This window comes from Phodopus roborovskii, unplaced genomic scaffold (genome assembly GCF_943737965.1).
Source record: "Phodopus roborovskii unplaced genomic scaffold, PHOROB, whole genome shotgun sequence".
NCBI lineage: Eukaryota > Metazoa > Chordata > Mammalia > Rodentia > Cricetidae > Phodopus > Phodopus roborovskii.
This window is the reverse complement of record NW_026126546.1, coordinates 5,581,151-5,604,345: the sequence shown is the minus strand read 5'-3', so window position 1 is coordinate 5,604,345 and position 23,195 is coordinate 5,581,151. Positions and strand designations below refer to the sequence as shown.

General features: G+C 51.4%; 1 protein-coding gene across 2 annotated transcripts in view; it reads right to left on the bottom strand.

Moving 5' to 3' along the window:
• Positions 1-926: 926 nt before the first annotated feature.
• Positions 927-23,195, bottom strand: part of Evc (EvC ciliary complex subunit 1) — a 34,462-nt gene continuing 12,193 nt past the window's right edge. For both annotated transcript variants that reach the window (XM_051200255.1, XM_051200256.1), the window contains 16 exons: positions 22,671-22,755; positions 21,565-21,663; positions 20,150-20,287; positions 18,058-18,216; positions 16,675-16,891; positions 16,008-16,156; positions 14,293-14,391; positions 12,381-12,593; positions 11,520-11,629; positions 10,313-10,523; positions 8,870-9,076; positions 7,788-7,932; positions 6,020-6,152; positions 2,994-3,120; positions 1,619-1,712; positions 927-1,031 (listed from right to left, as the gene is read on the bottom strand). In XM_051200255.1, coding sequence (XP_051056212.1) covers positions 946-1,031; positions 1,619-1,712; positions 2,994-3,120; positions 6,020-6,152; positions 7,788-7,932; positions 8,870-9,076; positions 10,313-10,523; positions 11,520-11,629; positions 12,381-12,593; positions 14,293-14,391; positions 16,008-16,156; positions 16,675-16,891; positions 18,058-18,216; positions 20,150-20,287; positions 21,565-21,663; positions 22,671-22,755 — 2,272 coding nt within the window. In that variant the 3' untranslated portion in view covers positions 927-945. The remainder of the gene's footprint in view (positions 1,032-1,618; positions 1,713-2,993; positions 3,121-6,019; positions 6,153-7,787; positions 7,933-8,869; positions 9,077-10,312; positions 10,524-11,519; positions 11,630-12,380; positions 12,594-14,292; positions 14,392-16,007; positions 16,157-16,674; positions 16,892-18,057; positions 18,217-20,149; positions 20,288-21,564; positions 21,664-22,670; positions 22,756-23,195) is intronic.

Here is a 23,195-nt window from a genome sequence, read left to right as displayed (position 1 = left end):
AGACTCAGACATCCTTGAGTGACCAGGTACCAGGGCTATCTGAGCCCAAAGAGAAATACCAAGGCCAAAAGTTGGTCCTGGTTGGGACACTGGCAGCCAATGCCAGGGACAGGAGATGACTGTGGAGCATTGAAGGCCGAGACAGTGGCTTCAGGCTCAGAAAATACCAGCGATGCTGAGACCCTGACAGGCAGGACTTCATGGAGATGCTGGGAATCAGAGGCCATTGGGCAGCACCAGGACTCTGTGAGGCTGCAGGGCAGGGTAGAGGGACTTCCTGAGGGAGGAAGTAATCAAGAAAAGTGTACCATGGCAGAAGCTGAGGCTCTCCAAGGCATGTCTCCATCACCTCCAGTCACCCCAGGCACTTGGTGCTACTGTCTTCACTAAGGCAGATGACATCCCCCTCTCTCAAGACTGGCCTCCGGCGTCTGTCCCCAAAACACATAGCCTCAGCCACGGATGTAGTGAGGTGCACATCAGGTCCATCTCAGCAGGGCTCCAACTACAGATTGCTTCGTTTCTGCAACATATTCCTTGAGTTCTCTCCATCACCAGCTTCGCTGCTCTGCTGACCCAGCCTTCTGGTGCTGTGGACATGGATGGGAGGTGATGAAAGTTGCACTATGGATGCAGGACCATCCAGCTGGAAGAAGTGAAACTTCCAGGTGGATGTGATATGTAAATGCCAGGCAGAAGACACCCAGCACCAGAGGAGAAGACCCAGTAGCCCCAGAGCTGATCCACATGAGAGTTCCCAGCAACGCAGGCCTGTTATGGTCCCTCCCTGCCCACCGTTGTCAAACTATATTCCCAGTATTTCCTGGGCCTCATGTGAGTACCCTGAGAAAGGTCACTCCCAGACTTCAGGCACTTGCTAGAAAGATAGGAGGAAGGCAGTGGGCTGGGACCCTTCACACCTGAGTGGTCCTTTGGCATGGTCTGTCAAGGCCGGTGATCATTGTTGGGTGGCCCCAGGTCCTCTCTCTCCCGAGGTGGGGGCTTCTTTCTTTTGGTCCTTACTGGCTTCTCTAAAAGACAGACAGGCCCAGGATGACTGTGGTTTCAGATGGTGCTTCCTGCCTCCATGATTTATAAGCAACCTTGGTGGGCAGGTGGGCTTTGTACCCATCTTACCCACATCACTTCTAAACAAGCGGAACATCATGGAGTGAAGTGTTTCCCACAGCCCACAGCCTCTAGAGCTGGGATGGAACTGGGCACACCAGGCTCTGTTTCTGCTTTACCCATAGCATGCAGGATACAGAAAACAGGAGAGGTAGAGGACAGAGAGCAGGCACTGGCCTGAGATTATGTGTGCAACACCTGTCAATCACTGCCAGAACCAGATGACACCAGCTTATGCTGTTCCTAACATATCTCTGGCAGGGGAAGAGGTGTCATTTCCCATTTTACAGATGGGAAAGAAGAGATGAGACTAAGATGAGGCCATTGAGTAGTGGAGCCAGGAACTGGGATGGTGGCATGCTCAGTTACAGAGAGTAGGGAAGCCCAGAGAAGCCATGCAGAACACCCAAGGCTACAGAAGAGTGGGGTCGCATCCACTCTTCTAGATTCAGAGCCCGTCCCGCTACAGCACTACAGTGCAGAAACTTACCTGGAAGTCCTCGCTTGTTGGAGAAGGACTTGCTATCAGTAAGGGGCACTCGGGCCAGTGTTGCCAGCTCTGAGATAAAGGTCTGCTCAGCTTCCTGATAGACAAATGGAAGAGGGTCAGTGTGCCTCCCTGCCCCTCACCTCTGAGCCCCCCCCACACACACACTGAGTTCAAGCTTTACACTGTGGGGGATGGCTGGTGACTACATCCCACATCCCAGTGTGGAAGAAGACTTTCCAAGTAGGTCAGGACCAGAACAGAGGCATGGAGAAGGGTGCTCCTCTAGACACCTGGGTCCTCTCTCCTGTCTCATAGCCCTGTCCGCAAACAAGGACACTTTGGGGCTCAGTCCCTGCCAAGTGCCAGCTCTGCCCCACTCCAGTGTACAGCTGCCAGGAGACCCAGAAGCCATGCTTTTCTAGCCTCAGCCTCCCTATCTGTAGTGAGGAGCATAGCAGCCACCCCCTCGGTTGTTCTGAGAGCATGTTGAGAGCTCTCAGGCCAGCTACCATCAGCAATGGACCCCTGGGAACAAAAGCTCATCATTTACAGGACCCCTGGTCTGATAGACACGGAAAAGGCCAAATCACCGTCACATGCCTTCATTCTGAAGTTTTGATTTTGTTCTTTTATATTTTATTTCTCTGTTTGTAATAGTAGTAGTAGGGGTGTGTGTGTGTGTGTGTGTGTGTGTGTGTGTGTGTGTGTGTGTGTGCATGCTACACTGCACACATGGTGGTCACAGGACAGCTTCTGGAAGTCAGCTCTTTCCCTCCACCATGTGTTCTGGGGATGGGGTGCAGGTCCAGGCGTGAGCAGCAAGCCCTTTGTACCTACTGAGCCATCCTGTCATGCTTTGATTTTGTTTTAAGTCATCTGCCACCCCCTGATATTTTTAAGGAAGATACTTTGGGGTACAATCACACCTCATAGTCCTCCAGGCTGGGACGTGTGTGTGTGTGTGTGTGTGTGTGTGTGTGCTTAAGTGTCCACTTTATACCTGAGAGCAGAGTTTCCCTGAATGCTCTACCTGTAGTGTGAGCCTTAGTTACCATCAGAGGTAGAGATGGCAGCGCCAACACCCTTTACTACTGCCCAGAACCCTTTACTACTTCCAAAGCCATGGGCAGGTGGGCTGCTCCGCTGTGCCCTGCTGTCCCCAAGGAGCTCATGCTTCCCTCAGGAAGGCACACCATGATGGTCGATGGAACTCAGGGAGCCAGAGTTGCCATGGACAGAGAGAGGTGCAGAGGTGGAGGTCTGGAGTGGGGCAAGGGCTTTTCCCCAGTGGCCTGGGCGGCTGGCTGTAAGCCCAGGTATGGCCGCTTCCTTGTACACTATGCCATTGCCTCTAGTAACGCATCTCCCAAACTACCTGCAGCTGGGTCTCAAGCTGGGCTTCGAGCTGGTCGAACTCTTGTGCCTTCTGCTTTTGAGAGTTCAGGCGGCCCTGCTGGTGCTGGGTGAACTGGGCCAGGAACTTCTTCTGCTGCGACAGCATCCTGGTGGTGTGAAGGGATGGGTCAACACCATTGGAATCCTAGGCCAGTAGGTCCCTACAGGACCCTTCTGAAAGAATGCGACACCCAGGACTTGTGGCCCTCCTTTGCACTTGTGCCCCGGAGTCTGGAGAGGAGCCAGGAAAACGTGTGACTTACCACAGCCACACTGTCCTGATAGTCCAGCTCTGACGCCGAGACTACATGCCCATAAAGCATGGGGAAGGTTAAGGAATCTGCGTAGCACTGGACTTAGATTCCTAGGAAAGCTTAGAGACATCAGCAGGACAGAAGCAAAGTCAGAAGATGGCTAGGTGGGGACTTGGAGATGTACACTGGCATCTTCTCATGAGCAGACACTCTTACCTAAGGAGAGAGGTCCCCATGAAAGGACCAGCGGCCACTAAGGAGGCTCATTTCCTGGGGACAGTGTCTGAGAAAACCTTAATAAACCTTAATGTGGCAGCCTATTCATTCTGAGAAGTAGGAAGAGGGGTTGGGCAGAGGCCAGGTCCCTCACTGAGAGCACTCACTGCCTTCTCTCTTGGGGGTAGACCCCTTCCCTCTCTCCCTCTTCAGCAGACCATGCCCTGGCCCTCTGCAAACAGTGACATCTATTCCTGGCCTGTACTCCAAGACTGCTATTTTCCTCCTTTCCATCTTTGGGGGCAATTTTCAGAAAGGCTGACTAGATCCAAAGGCAGAAGTCACTTTTAGCATCAATAGGCAGCTGTCTTGGGGTACATAAGGCATAAGAACATCACCTCGCCTCTGCTTCATGCTCTCTAGGCTGCTGGAATACCTTTCCTTGCTTCATTGCATTTGGCCTGTACATTTCTAGTCATCCTATAAGACAAAATCATCCATCCATGATCCATCTATCCATCCATCCTTCCACTTATCCATCTCCACCTACCCATGATCTATCTAATAAGCCATGGTCCATCAACCCATCTATGACCCATTTATCATCTATCTATCCATGATCCATTTTTCCTATTCATCTCCATTCTGTCCATCAACCCCTCCATATACATCCATCCACGATCCTAACCAGCCATGGTCTATCAACCCATCCATGATCCTTCATCCATTTATCCATTATTCATCTATCCATCTATCCATGTTCCAGCCACTCATGATCTATCTACCCACCCATTATCCATCTATTTATTCTTTTTTTTTTCTTACTAAAGTACTTCTGGCCAGACAGTTACTGATCTAACTTAACATAGTGATCACTTGTAAATGACATGCCATGTCATTTAAAGGGTCAATGATACTTGTTCATGTATACTTATCTCTATTCATCACATTTGCTTCACCCATTTATCCACTGATGGACCTCCGGGCTGATTTTTTACCATGTGCACTGTGGACAGTGTTCTAGTAAGTATAGGTGTGTGAGTACCTCTGCTAAATTTCAAGGTGGGGGGGTGAAGGTATGGAACCTCTACATTTAACAGCAAAGCCAACTATACCTTTGTAACCTGAAATCTAAGAACTGCTGGGCCATGGTCTAATGACTTCAGGAAGGATGGGGCAAGCCTGGACCTCGAAGCTTAGCAGTGGTTACCTGCTGATGGCTGCCAACCCTCAGGCAGGGGACTCTAAGTAGGGCATGGGATTTGGTTCAGTAGGGCTATGGTCCTTGTTGACTCAGATAGCCTACTAAGGCTGGGACCAACTCTGTTATGTGTGAGTGATCCCTCTCCAATGTGACTGCTGGGTTATGTTGCTCTCAGTGGTAGAAGCTCTGGCCATGCCCGGGCTTCTCTGCAGTTGAAGGTGCCATTTCCCAACACAGTAGCATGTGTTTTACAGCCTACTCCGAAGACTCACTTCAAGACAGGCAAGAAGTGTCCCAGGCACAGCTTGTGGCCAGGCACAGAGCAGGTGCCCCCAGGGCCACTTCAGCCCGGCCTCAGCAGCAACTTGGCCCACCTGGATTTAGATGACCTTTGCTGTCAGGAAACCTGGGAGCCACACTCCGCATGGCCCTGCAGGAACAGTCCGGCTGAGTGGCCACTGACTCTAGCCCTGCAGCACTGACAGCAGCCAGATAAGCTAACCCGACTCTGACCCACCGGTCAGCAAGACAGCAGGCGAATGAAGGCTGCTGAGCCTGTGGAAGTGGAGATGGGCATTGCCACAAAATAAGCCTCTCGCACACTCTTCCCCTTCAATCCCCAGGTTAACAACATATAACTGGGGCTGGGGGGTTGGCTCGGTCGGTTAAGTGCTAGCATGAGAGCTTGAGTTTGAGCCTTAAACTCCACATTACGATAAATAAATAAATACAAGGCGGCCTGGTGGTGGTGGTGGTGCATGCCTTAAATCCCAGCACTTGGGAGGTGGAGGCAGGGAGATCTCTGCGGGTTCAAGGCCACCTGCTCTACAGAGGGAGTTTCTTGGAAAACAATGAATGAATAAACGAGTAAATATAAAAGTCGAGTGTGATGGGGCATGCTTGAAATCCCAGTGATGAGGAGGAGAAAGGCGCATCTCTAGGGTTCCCTGGCCAGTTAGCTTCCTTGGCAGGCTCCAGGCCAGTGGGATGCTGGTAAAATCTTGTTCCCGAGGAACAAGAGTTGAGGTTATCCCTGGATTGGCACACATACCTGCACTTACACATACACATACACACATAAACCTCTCTCTCTCTCTCTCTCTCTCTCTCTCTCTCTCTCTCTCTCTCTCTCTCTCTCTCCATCAGTTTCACACAAATTCTCACCTCAAGGCTGGCTCCTAGGGAGCCCAAGATATGAACGAGAGGATTCAGAGCTGTCTGTGAGGCAGAAGACATCTGCATCAACAGGCAAACCATGCAGGATCCCAAGCCCAGCATGTAGAGTGCAGTGCACCCGTGCAGGGACCCCACAGATAACCCTGAGCCCCCCACCTCTGCTGCACGGCCTGGGTTGCTCCATGGGTGTCTGCTGCCTGGCTCCTCGGTGATGCTGTCTGGCTCCCTGATGGTGGTGGGCCATTGAACTCTTGTTTTTTCCACAGCTTGTAAGCGTTGACTCTCTCATCTGGAACCACAGACACAAAGCAATCAAGGTTTGCTTTTGGAAGGTGGACTCTTCTAGGCCTGGGGTGAAGCTGGGGGTCCGGGCAAGGGGTTAGCATGACACACCTGCTCTCATAGCCTGTCCTGAGCACCAGAGCTGGGAAAGCCGATACACAAACACCCATGGCTCCCCTCTAGTCCCCTGTCAGGAGCAAGGAAAAATGGCAAGCAAGCTTCTACAGGAAGAGGGGGCCACAGAGTCAGAGGCACACAGCGGGAGAAAGGCTGGGTGAGCTGAGCTGGGGCTATGTGGGTCTCGGACGCTAGTGTGAGCACTTTTAGGAACGGGCATCTGGCCTTGGTCTCACACTCACTGCCAGCAATTCTTTCTTATTTGCAGAGTTACCTACTCAGAAAAACTGTAACATTATTTATTATTATTATTTAAAGTAAAATGCTGGGCTGCCCCTGGCTGAGAGTGTTGTCTGTTGCATAATTACTATAGTGCCGCTTTTACTTGGGAATCCATGTTTGACCACAGATGACAGGCAACCCTCTTGGAGGTGCCCCTCTGTTAAATAGCCTAACACTCAGGGAGTAGTTTTAGGGGACACAGGTTTCTGCACTTTGCTGGTGGTGTGGTGCCCAGCAGCTGCTGACCTGGCTGGGCCTGAGCTGCCACCATGCACAGAGGGGAATTTATCAGCAAAGCACGAACAGGTTTCCTGCTCCCTGGTCCTTAGGGAAGCAGTCCTTTCCAAAGAGAGGGCTTGCCACAGTGTATAAGAGAAGCCCATGTCCCATTCCCACAGCAAAGCTGAGAGCAGAACGGGCTGCCAGAGCTCAGAGGATAGGAAGAGGGCGAGTCCAGTCCTACCCTGCAGACGGCAAGCCCAGGCCTGGTGTGGGGAGATGACAAGCCCTGGTACTAAGTGCCCTGCAGGGATGTGCAAGCGTCTCCTTCTGAGCAAGCTTCAATCTCTCTGATAAACTGTGATGGGGAACCTACAGCCACTGGTAGATTCCTGAGTCATGCCAGAGAGGGTACTCCAGGACCCTCCTCCCGTTCCTCCACCTGGGGCTCAATCCCAGGCCATCCAGGGGGAATGCAGTAAAGTGTGCGAGCTGACCCTTGTACAAGGAGGCAGGAAATTAGGAAAACCCTGTCGGGGCTTCAGGTGTTATTTAGTGTTGTTGTGGGAAGGGCGGCTGGCAGCCACTGCACCACAGGTGTGGTGGGAGGTGATTAGCTATAGGAGCCCCGAGATGAAAATTCTCGGGGTCTCAGGAGCTCTGCCAGGCATCTGTTACTCATGGTTACCATATCTCTTTGGCTAGCAGGAAGCTCAAAGAGGGATCAACTTCCGTTTCTCAGCAGGCCCTGTAAGCATCCATCTCAGATACTTCCCAGAAACCATTTAGACTTACTGTCTTGTATACACATGATCTTTCAGCACTCTTTACAAAGGCTTTTGAGTCAAAAGGGGAAACATACACATTCACACATGCTCGTGCACATGCACGCGTGCGCACGCGCGTGTATACACACACGCACTCACATACACGTGTGAAAGCGAATTTTAGATTCCTCCAGGTGGGCCACACAGACTCTACTCTTGCAAAGCCAGCACTGGCCTCTAGCTGGGGAGACACCTACCTTGCAGGGTCTTCAGACGCTGCAGTACTTGCTCCTCATGGACTTGCAGAAGCTTCCCGATACGCTGGTAATATGCCTGCACGAGGCGGCTGGCACTGGTGCTGGTCACATACACGCTCTCTACCACCGTCTCCACTAGCGTCCTCTGTGGTAAGCAGGAGAGACGGGGACACCCGAGAAGTCACAGGTAGAGCACCTGCCTGCATCATAGTCCCCACCCTCTCCCAAACACGGAGTGGCCAGGACACAGGCAGGTTGAGCATGGCCAGTTTAAGCCGGTCATGATAATCTTCCTTTCCTTTGACAAGGATGGCCAAGATGATGGCTTTGATCTAGTCCTGGTCAATAAGATGTGACGTCAGCGAAGCCTGCTGGGGTTTGGGTTATTTCCTTCCTGAACATTAGCACAAAGTCTTAATGGGTGAGACACTCTATCACTTCCATCATCCTGCCAGGCTGTACATTGTGTTTGCTGGGCCACAGACACCATGGTCCTCTGCCTCAGTCAGACCTCTCTCACCTCATGGATCCAGTGAGTAATCAAGGATGTATAGGGTGGGCAACTGAGATGAGCTGAGACATGGCTCCAGGTTAATTCCTGCCACTCACTACCCACCATGCTTTTTGTGTGTCTTTTGAACAATAAGAAATCAGGTCTTCCCATCTGTACAACGGGAAAGGGGATCCAGCCTGGGCCGTGTGAAATCTGAGGGAGAAGGCCAGATGTACCATACTCACATGGCTGCTCTCACTATTTTGACCACTGACATTTAGCCTTGGCAACAGAAACAGCAAACTACTGCCAACATAACCAAGTTGAGCTCTGTGGATCAGGAGGCCATCGGGGTCTGTCCACAAAGCCTCATGGAAAGCCACACCTCTCAGCTGGGATCTGGCTTTGCTGTGCAGTGGGCAGTGTCCAGAGAAGCCAGCCAGGTGTGCCTTGGGCTGCCACAGAACCAGGACACAGCTCGGGGCCTCTGTGGTGGGCTGGTTGATTCTTGGCTGGAAGCTCAAAGGGAGGCAGGAAAAACACCATTCTTCCTGCCCCTTGGTGTCAAGGGACAGGGCCTGGCTCTCACCTTGAAGTCTTCCTTGTCCCTGCTCCGGCCCTTGCTGGCCATATTCCTTGCGTGAACCAGCAATGCCTGTCCAATGGCTCGCTCTGAGTGCAACTGTAGCAGCTGCCCTGCTTCCCGAGCCTCTGCAAGCAGCTGCTGCTGGAGTCGCAGGCCCGTCTGCTGTGCCTCATCTTCCAGTCTGGCCACCTCCTCCAGGACCCGTGCCTCCTATAGGGACAGACATGCTACCCCTGTCCAGAATGGCTGGGCCTTGTGCTGGCCTGAGGGTTGGGGAAACTTAAGTGTGGGCAGATTCTAGACTTGAAACACTAGCCCTGAGGATGAGCCTAGGTGTCTGCCCATAGTTCCCGCGCTCATCCAAAGACATTTAATGAGCACCAGCCGGGTGCTCGGTGTGAGCCACAGACCCTCACATGAGGAGGGCCTTGTTCATTCTTCTCAAACACAGTGAGGCCTGAGTACTAGGACTGACAAGGTCTCAGAGGCTCAGAGAAATTGAGGGCTTTCTAAAAGATAAACAGCAGAGCCAGGACGAGATCAGATCCAACCATGGGGACATTATAGAAGCTGTGTCAGGGCACATGGGGCCAGGGACAGAGAGATGGGATCAGGTGAGGGGATCAGGAACTTGGGGCTGTCTCTGCTTAGGGCAGAGAGATGGGGGAGCTGGGAACTGGAGCTAGAGAAGTAACCGGCTTGTTCCCTTTAAGGAGGAGCTAGAGACTGAGGCCGTGTCTCCGGCAGGATGGAAGCCATCGCAGCTCCTGTAGCTTAGGGCTTAGGAGATCCATGAAGGAGATTCATGAAGGGATTCAGCTCTGCTGATTGTCAACTACTCCAACTTGTTCAAATCTCCACAGAGCAAGGACTTCTTCCCACCGCCCATGTGCCGCCTGCCCCGTCCTCCCTGAGACTTCACTCAGATCCCTGGTGGAATCTCCTCCCTGTCACCTTCCCTGGAATCCCTTACATATGTGTGCTTCCTCAGAGTCACTTATGTTCCTGCCTTTATGAGCTGGGCCATGTCCCCTCAATTTAATTTCCAATCTCAAGATTTCAGCATTGAACAGCATGGACATGGGGCACCAGAGATTAATGTAGAAGGCTTGGGAGCTTGGGTTCCCCTCCAGGGTACCTGAAGTCATCCTCAAATGAGGTGAGGATCTGAATACACACAGACAGATGACCATTGTGAGCATACAAGAGTAAATGTGTTTGTAAGCCAAGGGACAAAGTCTTGGGGGAGGCCTGCCCTGCCCTACCTTGACCTCAGCCCTCGGGTTCCCATCCTGGGAGGCAATGAGGCCCTGGGAGTCAGTCCCAAACTGTGCCTCCTGTCACACTCCTCTGTAAACTCCTGGAGTGTTGGGATCCTAATGTGACAAGCAGGACTAATGGAACACTTCTGGGTAGTGTTTTGTGGGGACCACACTGTGTTCTCACCAGGGCTCTGAGCAGCTGCCACTGATGCTCCTCCAGGCACGGGGATGCTCCCTGCTCCAGAGCCAGCTGCTCGCGCAGCTCCTGCAGGAGCCTCTTCTTCCCAGACAGCCTCATATGAGCCAGGACAGTGAGGGTGATACCTCGGAGGGCCAGCCTGCGCAGAGCAGAGTACAGCAGCAGCTCATGGCCCTGCAGGATGCCTCGCGTGGACCTGTGGGAGACAGCAAGGCTGGTCAGAGCTCCAGGACGCCCTGGGCCAGTGAAACACTGAGGGGTCACACCTATAGGAAGAATGGGACGTAATCATCCCACCACCCGCCTGGTGACATCCAACCACATCCTTCACATGCCCTGTTCTTTTTCATACATGAATCCTGAACACATTTAAAGCTTGAGTCCCCACGCCAGTGGGTCAAACACAACCCAAAGCCAGGCAAAGGGGCTGATGCTTTGTTTATAATGTACAGCAGACACACCTGTCCACAAAAACCACATGCCTGCGGCCATGACACATGCTGCCAGAGCCACCCACTTCCTGTACCAAACACTGTCAAAGCCACATACCTGCTCCTGTTCCATCTACCACAACAGCCACACACCTGCAGCCATGCCAACCCACGCTTCTGTGCCCACATCTACCACAGCCACACCCCTGCCTCTGTATCCACCTCTACTATGGCCGAACACCTAATACCTACATAACTCATTTTCTTGGGAAAGGATGGGTAACTAAAAAAAGAATATCTGTCTCTTTTCCCCCAGAAAACAAGGAAAAAAATATTTTCTCCAAACAGAAAAATGGTGCAGCATGGACAATAGAAGTGTGCACAAGGATATACAGTTGATTGATAAACAGTGACTGTAAAAGTACACAAGGGATCTCTGTGATGACAGACGTTTCCAACATCTGGACTGTGTGCAGTCACAGAAATAAAACTGCAAACTTAACCCTACATCTGGAATTGTACTCAAACCCAATGCATATAAATTCACTTCACAAGAGCTATTCCAAAAAGTCCCTACCAAACAGAATGCTGTGAAACAGGTTTCATTGGCACCGCTTTCCAGAGAAGGAAACTGAAATGGTACATTTTTACTATCAAGGGAAGGCAGGGGCCAGCCGGCGCGCCCACGTTGTAGGTTAACACACTGAGGTTAGCCCAGAGTCTCACACAGACAGGGCCCATCCTTCAGGGCTCACACTCACTCTTCAGAGAGGCCAGTGAAGCGGCTCAGGACCTCGTGGATGATGCTCCCCTGGTGATCCTGCAGCTGCCTCTGCAGCACCGTGGACAGCACACACTCCTCCAGCCACACCTGTGCTCAGAGGGCCAGAAACGCAGGAAGCTGCTACACCCCGTTTATTTGTTTTACCAAGTCCCTTTTCTTCCCCATCCTCTTAACATCTTTGCTTGTGCCCACAGTCCTCCTAGGTAATTTCATGTGATCAGAAGGAAGGCTTTCATCTCGGCCAGCAAGACCGTGCTGCAACAAGACCTCCTCCGTCATTAAGAGTCCTTTCTCGGTCTCCTGAATTTTAACAAGCTGTCTCCACCAGCCTGGAGCCTTCAGAGCCTGTACTTAGGGTGCCACCAGATGGAGCACAGGTCTTAACAGAGGCCCTGCAGCTCAGACTTCCATCCCCCTGGCCTGTGATTCGTTGCTTGCTCCAGCTTCCAAAGGCTGCTGTGTGCTCAGGCTCCCCAGCCCACCATTCCAACCTCTGCTCACGCTGTCTACCAGTCTCCTTTAACTCCAGCCCTCCTGCTTCTCCCAGCCCCTCCCTGTTTCTGCAGCCACAGTGCTGCGCTGTCTCCTGTCCTCTGCTTCACTGCCTTCCACCTCATACCTTCCTGACCCTGTGACTGTTGGGGAAGCTTGGCAGTCATGACTTTGTTTCCTTGGGGCACTGGGTATCACCCTGGGGCCTTGAGCATGCTCAGCAAGCACTCTAGCACTGGAAGCATCATCAGATGTTTGAAGCACATCCCTGTAGTGTCTCTAAGAGGTCTGAAACCCCTCACCCTAAGTCTCAAATGCCCAGCACAGCAGGACCCAGGTGACACACCCGCCTGTCCTGTTCCAAGAGGTCACATAGGAGTTCCCATTGCCGTCTGCGAAATCGGTCCACCTGCCCCAGCTGCCTCGCTGCCTGCTCCTGAACCTGTCGCTGCAGAGCCTCACATTCTGCCACAGGGAGACGGCTCACTTCTGGGAGCGTCTTCAGGAACAGAGTGTCCACAAACTTTTGGAAGGTTTCCATGGTGCCACAGTACAGTTCCTGAAATGAAAAGCACACAGGGGTCATGGGTCAGGTTCCACATCCCACACTGCTGGGGTCTAAGGCTGCAGCCCTGAAACAGAGCACACGGGTCTCAGCAAGACAGGCAACAGGAAGAGAACACACACACACATAGCAGGTATCACAAGCAAACCATATGCACTCCACAGTGGTTATAAGAAACGGACCTTAAGTAGTGGCGGCTGCTCTGCTCATGGTGTTATAAGCGACGCTTACACAAGATAAGCAAAGAGCTGCAATGATAAATAGTGTTGCTTAGTTTTAAAGGAACCAACGGGATGTTTTAGAATCCAAACGTTCTAAGAACTCAATGTACTGTTTTAAGGCACCATCATCTAGAAGCGGGTGAAGAGAGACCCAGTGCATTGGAAGGTAAATCAGAAGAAACCCGGGACAAAGCAAGGCGGCTACAGGATGGGTACCATGGAGAAGATGAAGGCACCGGAGAGACCAAGAGGCCCGGCAGGGGTCACTGTTGTCCCCAAGGATGGGTGGCAAGAGTTGGGGTAGAAGTGGTATTTGGAGAAATAACCAACATTTCCAAAAGGAATAAAAGAAGTTTACAGGTAAGGCCACTGAGGCAGCAGAACCGAAGACGCCGATTCGATCCTGGACAGCACGGGTCAGAATGGCTGTGCTTTCCGTCTTGGCACATTCTTTGTAACTCTGGAATCTGGAATGCCCAGTTCTGGTCCACTCAGGGACACTTCCTTTAGACTGACACTTGCCTTTGAGTTCACCTTCACCCTGCACCTCCGTGGGCCACTCACTCTCCTCTCTGTGCTAATGAGTAAGGGCTTGGTGATGGAGTCAATATGGATTGGGGTGTCCCCAGTACCATATGAAGGATGACTGATGTCCTACTACATAGACGGAGAAACAGGGCTAGAAGGACCAGGTAGGTGAGCCAGAGCCTGACGCTGAGCTGGGCACCTGAGCCACCTCTCCCAACAATGCTGCCTAGCGCTGAGGTGTGTGTTACATCTTTCCCTTCCAGCATCTTTCTTTACCCCTTGCTCATCCTCAGCCTGGGCTCAGCTCTTCTCACCAGCGTGCGCTGCGGGCCCTGCACCCGGGTGTCTTCGTGCACATCTTCCTCTCTCCTCAAAGCCAGCTGTGAGGAGCAAAGGGCAGCACCTCTGCCTTGCCAGTGCACAGATTAAAGCCTCCCTGTTTCCAACATGGATTTGAGGAACCCATGGCAGAGAGGCGGTCTGTGGATCCCTCAGGTAGCAAGGAAAATCCCACCTGGCTAGTGTCCCAGCCCAGAGGATAGGAGGGTCGGGCAGTTCTCTCACACATGCAGAGCAGAGCTTTGCTCTGCTGTCTGGCTAAGCCGCTGTGGTTTTCACTGTCAGCTTGACAGGCTTGGAGTTACCTGGGAGACACACCTACGAGTGAGTCTGTGTGGATGCTTAACCGAAGCGGGGAATCGTTCACCCTGAACATGAGCAGTCCCATCCCACGCACAGAGATCCCAGATGGACTAAAGGGAGGCAAGCTGAGCACCAGCATGCACGTTTCTCTGCACCTTGACTGCAGAAAGATGCAACGTGACCAGCCGCTGCAGCGTCTGATGCTGTGCCTCCCCCACCATAACAATGGACTGAGAGCCAGCACCAACCCTCTCTTAACCCATTTTTCTCAGGTATTCTGTCGCAGCAACACAATCACGTACTTGACAGAGTGCAGCCATGGCCTCAGTGACCCTGATGTCCTCCTTCTCCTCCTGGTCACTCCATGTCAGCCGCTGCCTCTCCAGGACCTCATGTAAAGCCTGTAGTTAAAACAGGAACTGAGTCCAGAAAATTGCACTCTTTGGTTTTTCTGCAAATACTCCCCGCCCCCCCCCCACCCCAGAGGACCGACTGACATCTCTATGGGAGTGATGTTCACCCCACTATAATTGTGAGAAAACTGAGTCATAGAGCAGCCACATGGCTCCAGTGGCTTGAAGACTATGCCTGAGGCCATGACTTCAAATCCAACTCCCAGAAAGCCAGTCTGGGCTTCTGTTATAGTGACGTGAGGAGTGTCCACCAGGCCACCCTTGTTAGCTCTCCTATGCCCTGTCACCAGACAACACTTCCTTTGATGGTGACCTACCACACCCAGTGGATCCTACCTGGGGACCTAGGGTAAAGCAGGCAGGTGACTAGAGACATGCTTATCAAGAATCAACCAGGTTCTGACATCCAGAAGTTGGACCTGACCTCTAGGGAGTCAGCAGAATATGCTGGACATGGAGCAGATCAGCAGGTCATCAGAGGTTTCTACATAGCCAGAGGGTAGAGCAGGACACAAGGGCAGAGAGTGGCCTTTTATGGTAAGGGGGAGGTACAGGGGCCACCCTATCCAGAGAAATGTCTAGATAGTCCATGAAAACGAAGAGAGTCAGGGTCAGCCATGCTTGAGCAGCAGCTGCCACACTGGATGCTAAAGAGCCTTCTCTCTGCCTATAGGATGCTGTGGAGCAGGCGTGAGATGTGAATGGAGGGAAGGGGCTAGAAATGGGGTACTGAAGGTGGGGGGTGGCTTGGTGTTCCCTCATTCACCCATTCATCCATTCGTGTGCTTACTCATTCCTTCATTCACCTGGTCCCGTTATCTCTGTCCCCTGGCCACCAGCCATGTTGCCTGGTCTAAACGGGACCTTGGGACACAGTTGCCTGTCATTTCCCCATGTTTGGGGCTCAGGTTGAGCAGAGAGTTATCCGAGGGGTGACATATAAAGAGCTGAGTTCTACCTTCCTCTAACTGTAGTCAATCTTCTCACTCAGAGTAAGTCCCACCCCTTTAGGGCACATTCCTGAGCCCCGAGCATGGCCCTAGCTAGAGCTCATGTGGAGTGGAAAGTGTAACAGGCCTCCGGGTCTGTGAGTCTGCGTGTGCTGTGGGGGCGGGTCCTCGCCCTCACTTGCCTTACTGTGCTGTCCGCCACTGCACTGTCCCCGTGGTCCTGAGCCTGTGCTGTGGGCCCAGCCTACCCCACTGGTTGCCACCTGCTCCTCATCACTTCTTGCCCTCCCACAGGTCCCCTGTCCTCTTCCTATTGAGACCCAGGGTGTTTTCTAGTAGGGCCACCTCCCTGGTCCTGACCATTTGCCCTGCCAAAGTCGAGGGCTGCTCTCCTCCCATGGCGTGGGCCTTACACACTGTGTGCCATAAGTCGTTATTCTGGGATGTTTGCTATAGATTCCCTGCTTTCTCCCAGCAGCCCAGCTTGGGATGCGCGGCACTGACACAGGAAGAGCAAATCAGGAACACAGAGGCTGAAGAACCTGGCTATGGTCACGTTCCTGGCACGGGGAGGCCTGAATTGAAGTCTGGTCTGAGGGAACAGGCTCAACTGGCAAGGGCAAAGTACTGGGGCTAGAACAGGGGGAGAGTCACCTTGAGGAACTCCCCCGGGTCTGAGGTCAGCTGGGAATCAGTCAGGAAACTTTTCCGCTCTTCTTCTTGGATTCGTGTGAGCTCTGATGTCACCTCCGCCTGACGAGCCAGAGAGGCCTGGACCAGGTCTTTGCCCCGCTGCATGAATTCTGGGATTGGAAAGAACCACAGAACAGGAGGTGACTCTCTAGCAGGCCCATGGTGAATTGCTTCTGTGACCTACCAGGCAGTCCCTTCTGTGCAGGTCACAGACCTGCTTTCCTGTGCATGCCTCACTGATGGTGACCCCAAGGATCTTAGTTTACCTCCAGCTGAACCTGTTTAGCTTTCTTCCACCCATGGTGAATGACTCACCCTCACCAGATAGCCCTTTAGCTGGGCCTGGCTGGGGCTGCATGTGGTTAGCACAGATCACCCCTGGGCATTTCTATGTCCATCCTGGTTGACACCCTCTCCCTTCCTCTGCTCCTTTGAATTCCAGGTGGTCCTGCCTTGAGATTAGGGTCTGGCCAGCCTGAGTCACTGAGAACAGACAATGGCCCTGATCTCACACAGACTCCGGTCGCTCTGCTCTACAAGGAGGAAGGCTGGGCAGCAGCAGCCATCCCCAGGACCGGAGGGGAAGGCAGCCGCATACTAGGTCTCTAACTCAGGTTCACTAGCTCACCCCTGCCAAAGCACTCTGCCTCCTCCCAGAAGGCCTTGTGCTGCTGGGTCAGAAGTTCCTCCTTCTGTCTCCCAGACAGTTGTCCCTGGACAGTCAGCAGCTCCAGGCCATGGGAGATGGCAGCTAGCCGACACTTGGTCTCCTCCTGGATCTGGGTCCTCAGGAACTCTACCATTCTTGCCATGTGGGCTCGACCCATTGTTCTCTCAAGGGCATCCTATAAGGAGACATGTGACAATGACTGGTCATCAGGGCTCTGCCTTTGTGGAGAAGGGTAGTGGCTCCAGTTCCACACTCCATTCCAAACATAGTGAGCTCCCTCCCTCCCCATATGCATCTTAGGCAGGGATGGAAGCCTCTCGGTGATTTCAGAGTTTGGGATAAACCACAGGACACTTAGCACCAGTATGCCTGCTTCATTACGGGGTTACTTCAGAGCCCAGCCCTGTCCTGGCCCCAAACCCTTCAACCACTGCCCTTTACCCAAACCCAGATTCTGGGACTGTCTCCCACTCCTCTGCTCCTGGGTGTCAGCATAAGCCTGACCACTGGATGGGAATCCGCCAGGGCCCAAGCATTGGTCTTTGAAGCTCCCCAGAAAGTATCTATGTGCAACCATCATTGAGAATCCTGATCTGATCTGCACCTCCACCATGCGAAGGTGGGTGATGGATGGGTGGGTGTTAAAACAGGCAGATGGCTAGAGAGATGGCTCAGCAGTTAAGAACATGTACAGTTCTCCCAGAAGACTTGAGTTTGATTCCCACCACCCACATCAGGGAGCTAACAACGGCCTGTAACTCTGGCTTGAGGGGGACCCAACACATATGGTCTCTGTAGCCATCTACACTTACATGTACACACACATACACACACACACACACACACACACACACACCAGCATGCACATATACATGTAATTAACAAGGGGCTAGAGAGATGGCTCAGTGGTTAGGAGTACTTGTTGCTCTTGCAAAGGACCATCTGGCTTTGGTTTCCAGTACCCACTTGGTGGTTCACAATCATCCATAACTCCATCTGGCACTCTCTTCTGATCTCCTTAGGTACCGGGTATGTACCTGGTATATATACACACACTCAGGGACAACAGTTGTACACATAGATTTTTTTTAAAGGGTACATGATGGATGGTTGCGTGATACATGGATGACTGATAGTAGGTAGATGGAGCAGATGAGGATAGATGATGGATGGATGGAAGATGGATAGGTGGGGGATGGACAGACAGAGGATGGATGGATGGTAGGTAGATTCACTGCCCTTTTCTGGGGCGCTAATGCCCCTCTACAATATGAAAGTGTTTGATCTCCTGATCCCTAAGGCGTCTGAGTGTCTCCCCCCCTTTCTCAGGCCCTGTGTTACCAGGGCCTGCAGGTCCTGAGAATCACGCAGCATTCCTTCGGCGTCAATCATTCGCCCTGTCAAAGTCATCATGAGTTGCCGTGCCTTGGAGCTGGAACATTTAAACTGGTCCATGAGAATGGGCTGGATGCTTTCCATCTGCTTCCAGAAAGCTCCCATCTGTGAAATGAGCACGAGAAGCAGGCAATGGGGGAATCTTATTCAAGAAAGAGTTCTGGCCAGTGTCTGGGAGTCTTAGCTCATCCCTTACTACCACCAGATTCACAACCCTTCTGCAATTGAAGTGGGTTTATCTTGGCAGTGATTACGCTGGCGGTAGGCCCTCCACTCAGCCCCAGCTACTGTGGCATATTACAGAGGTGTTTTCAGCAAACACAGGGCACCACTGCCAATAAGAAGTTAGGAGCACAGCTCAAGGATTCCAGATAGGTCATGACTACTCCTTCGGAACATGAGAAGTTAGACCATGAGATCCTGTGAGTTACAGGATCTCTCCAAGGGATTAAATATAGACTAAAAATAAAAACTCAGGAGGCCACTAACTATTAGTCATCGTTCCAGAAGTACAAAACAGCCAAATGGCAGAGAAGATGCTGACTGTGAAATCATTCTGCTTTTGAAATCCAGCTTCCCACACCACATCTTATCAGGACCAGAGTCAGTGCATGGCTTGGGATGTTGGGGGCTTCAAAGTGTGATAGCACGGCCTATCTAAACTTCAGCATCACATCAAGGCTGCCAGGGAGTCTGGTGGCTGTCCTTCCTGGCATGCAGGCTGTGTGTCATCTGCATGCCTTTCTTGCTTACTTCTGAGTAGAACATGCCCTGAGGCAGAGTGAAGGAACTAGTCAGAACCCAGATGTCACAGAACACCACTGCTATTGGCTGTATTTAATACATATCCCTTTAGGTCCACACTGATCCTGAATGTGGTATCACCATCCTGTGGGCTGATGTTCCAGAGTCAATAAAAAGGAGAAAGAGGGGAGCTCCAACATTAACTGTTAATACAATGTATCTAGAAGCTTCACTCTCTTGCAATCACACTTTTCCCACTATGGACAATTGGTATCCTTCTGGATTGTAAGCGCCTTAAGGTACTTGGCAGGTATTTGGTCACCAAGACGAGAAAAGTAACTGTGCCCCTTGAATGAATGTCCCCCATAGCCTCAGGAATTTAAACGTTGGGTTCCCAGTTGGCACTGTTTGGGGGAGGCTTAGGAAAGGTATGAACTTGTACTGGAGGAGGGCTTTGAGAGTTTAAAGACTTGTGCCATTTTTAGTTCTCTATCTCTGCTCCATCTTGGGGTTCAGGATGTGATCCCTCAGTTTCCTGCGCCTGCAGCCATGCCTTCGCTTTACCATCAAGGACTCTGACCCTATGAGGCTGGAAGCCCAAATAAACACTTCCTTCTTTAGCCTTCTAGACTCCCAGGTTTCATTGGCTTGTGTCTGCTCACATATGGGTCAACATCCCTTCTCACTGGCCTCTCTATGGCCCTCTAAGGAGCCTTTTCAGATCCTGAAGGGAAAGGATCATGCCCCTCGATCATTCTCAGCCTCCCCTAGCAACTTCCCATAGCAGCACGGGAGCCACGTGGTCCTCCTTGCTCCCTGTAGCTCTCCCCAATTCTCTTGGGCAAGGCCATGCTCAAGCAAACTTCAATCCCCACTGCCCAACACAGGCGGTGTCAAGGACACATCTGCTTCCCACAGATGCATGGCCAGGAGGCCATGGAGTCAAAAAGAGAAATGAGTGTTCTGCGGGAGTCCATTTCTGTGGCATGAGAGGCATGTTTCCTGACGCTGAGGGTTGGAGACACTCAGAAACCACTCTACAGTGGAGTGGTAGCGACACTGAGGATTTATAAGAAGCATTGCTTTCAGTGATAAAAACAGCCAGCTGAAAATGTCAATGGATAAAATCTTCCTTCTGTAAATCTCCACTCTAACTAGACCTTCTCTGCCACTGAACATCAAAAACTGGGTCTCTGCCTAGGGATGGGACAATGACAGTGTCACCTCTTTAGTCTCTCCAATGTCACTGTTGCAGAAACCAAGATTCCCCATGGGAAGAGAGGGCGACACCCACATTGTCTATGAGTTGCTCCGAGAGCTCTCTCTCCTTCCTCTCCACATCTGCCAGGGAGACGTAGCCAGAGTCACCGGTGCCCAGCATTTCTGTGTTCGCCAATCTGGCCTGAAGTCCCTTTTCTAACTCCTCCAAATCCTAGGGTGAGGGAGGAGAATGAATAAACAAAGAAAAAGGCATAAAACTCAAATTCTAGAATAAAGTTTCTTACATTTTTGACAAATATGTTATAAAAATGTATCTTAACAATAATGAGAAGTTCTGGGCACAACCTTATGGTTTAATGCTGGACCAGAGAGATGGCTCTGTGAGGGTAAGCTAGACATCTGAGTTTCTTCACCCACAGGCACACCGTGCATTCATACACATAGAGTTAAAATGCACTTAAGGTGTAAGAGTAAAAATACTTTTACTTTATTAAACATTGGACATCAAGGATGCAGGTTGATTTTCTTCTATATCCTCTGTCTTCCTGAAACTATAGTTAGTACTTAGCAAACAATCAAATCCTGTCTTTCAGCCATTAAAAACTGTTAGAGAATGTTGTGTGTTCTAGGGGCTGGGTGGGAATATTCCCTCTTCACACGGAGAAGGATTAGACACTACACCACAAGGAGGAATTGGCATTTGGTGGGTTCAAGAGTAGGACTTGCAGCTTAGCTTGTCGAGCTTCTTTCTCTCTGGGACACCATCTTCAGGGGAAGCCATTGGTCCAGTGTGGTCTCAGCACCGTGAACAGGTAGCACAGGCCTGTGGGGAGTCTCATGTGGTTCAGCTCTTCTTGTGATGAGATGTGCCAGTTCTTAGATTCAGGGTTAGGAAGCAACATCCTCCAGGCTGGTGGCATTTCTAGATCTCCAGCTCACTCCACATGTAGGAAGGATTGTGGGGTACTTTGTGTGGTTCCTCCAAACCCCAATGTGGAGAGGAAGAATGGTTCTTGCTTCTCTGGAGCTGTATTCCCAGGTAACCAAGCTGTGGGGCCAGCTTCTTCAGGAGATGGTTATAATGCTGCTGAGACTACTCATCTACAGGCATCTCCTACAGAGACTACCAACCTCCCCTCCTCTGCAGTACTCAATAAATATGCTGAGCTTCCAGGCTGCTGGAGGTAGTAGGTGTCCTCCATTTGAGTAAGCATACTCTCATCTGGTCCCAGCTTTCCTGTATGTGTGTCTGTCCTTTCCTCATCCCATCTGCTGGCCTTAGCCAGGGTTCTGGGACCCAAGCTGCAGGTCACTGCAAGTGTCCTTTTTACATATGCACATACATTTTCACATGAGATCAAACTGTGTTCAAATGTCTATCATAAAAAAACATTTTATGCATGGAAGGACACCATTTTGTGCATGCCATGATATGCTTTATTTTAAACAATGTATTGGATTAACGTGAGATACGGGTTAAAGACTTACATGCTCTTGTTTTGAAAGGATCTTCTGGTATAATTCATCATCAGGCTTCTTTTTAGGAAAAAGGTCCAGGAGGCATGCCCTAAGAATCTGAATGAACATCTGTTGGCAGAAGGGAAGTGGTAAGAGAAACATCTGCTCTGAGAAGCGCCCCCTTGCTCTGACAGTTATTGCTGAAGGAAAGGTTCCATACATAAAAAGACTATATATCATGGCAATGGCCTGTCCTGGACCAGGCTTTAGGAAGCGTCTAAAGAATGTTTCCCATCTTCCTTTCTTCCTTCCTTCTCCCCAATTTTCTACCTTCCTGTCTTTCTTCTTTCTCCACTGACCCTCCTGTCCTTACACGATTTCCTCTGTGCCTACACTGTGTAGAGCCCTTCATGACCCCTATTCCCACATGGAGACTTGCTTCCTTGAAAGAGAGTTAGAGATACCTCTAAGGAATTGGGATGTGTGGAGCCCCCCAAGACTCCTGCCTCCACAGAAGGAGATGCTCCATAAACCAAGGAGGGCCCTTCCAGAATTGGGGATTCCCAGGGAATCCTAGAGGGTAGTATCTCCATGGTGTCTAGCCACAACACTACAGGAGTTTATTAGCCAGGTATCATCACGGACCCCAATGTGGTGAACATTCACACAGAGGCTGGTGTCAACATGGTCTCTCTGGGAAGAGCCACTGGTCCTCTGAGCATCATCACAGGCTTGGTTTTCTAGGAAGCAGTCATACAGTTTTCTACTCCCTCGTTGTTGTGTGCAGTGTCTGGCCTCCACACAGCCTCAGCTTGTGTTCTGCTGCTGTTAACGGTAGCTACTGACTTAGTGTCTTTCCCTCACACAGTGTTCTCTATACCCTGTGTCTCAGCAGATGCGTCCTGAGCATGAGCTCATCTCTACATGGCTCCTGCCCCAGAGACGTGAAAGGCCATGTCCTATCAGCGGCAATGGACGCTGCACCACACCCAGTGCCCAGACCTCACCTCCATCACTCCCCTGTTTTTCCACCTGGGTCTGTGCCCTTCACACATCTGAGGCTCTGTGCACACAGGGAGTCCCATAACCCCATCTGGTCCCCAGGTCAGGAAGAGAAAGCAAATGACTCCACCTACCAGGTGCCTCTCCTGCCTCAGCGCTGTGTCCAAATGAAGCAGGTCTTTCAGGTGAAGGCTGCAAACACATAGGTCAACGTCCGCACTGAACCACCAGAGAGAAGCAGACGGGTCGAAGGGTAAGAAGTCAGGATGAGGAAAGGACACTGATCTCAGCTTGGTCTTCGTGGTGTCTCTTTCCCCTAATTCATACGCTCCTCACATACACTCAGGGTTAGAGAAATCTACACTGTTGCTGGAAGCCTCAGCTGAGGGAATAGGGAGTTTAAGGGCCCAGCTCCCAGGGACCCTGGAGACAAATGCATCCAGAGAGAGAAAGCCGAAGAGGCAGGCTCAGCACAGACGATGGGTAAGGAGGTGATTCTGAGAGCAGAGGGCCAGAGCTATCGAGCGCAGACACAGGTAAACTTGAGGACCTTTTTCTTTCTCACAGACAAATGCATTTGAATGAAAATGCCCATCCACACAATTCTGAAGTCTACAAGTGCAAATCCAAGAATGTGGTTCATGCTAGTCTTCCTCAAC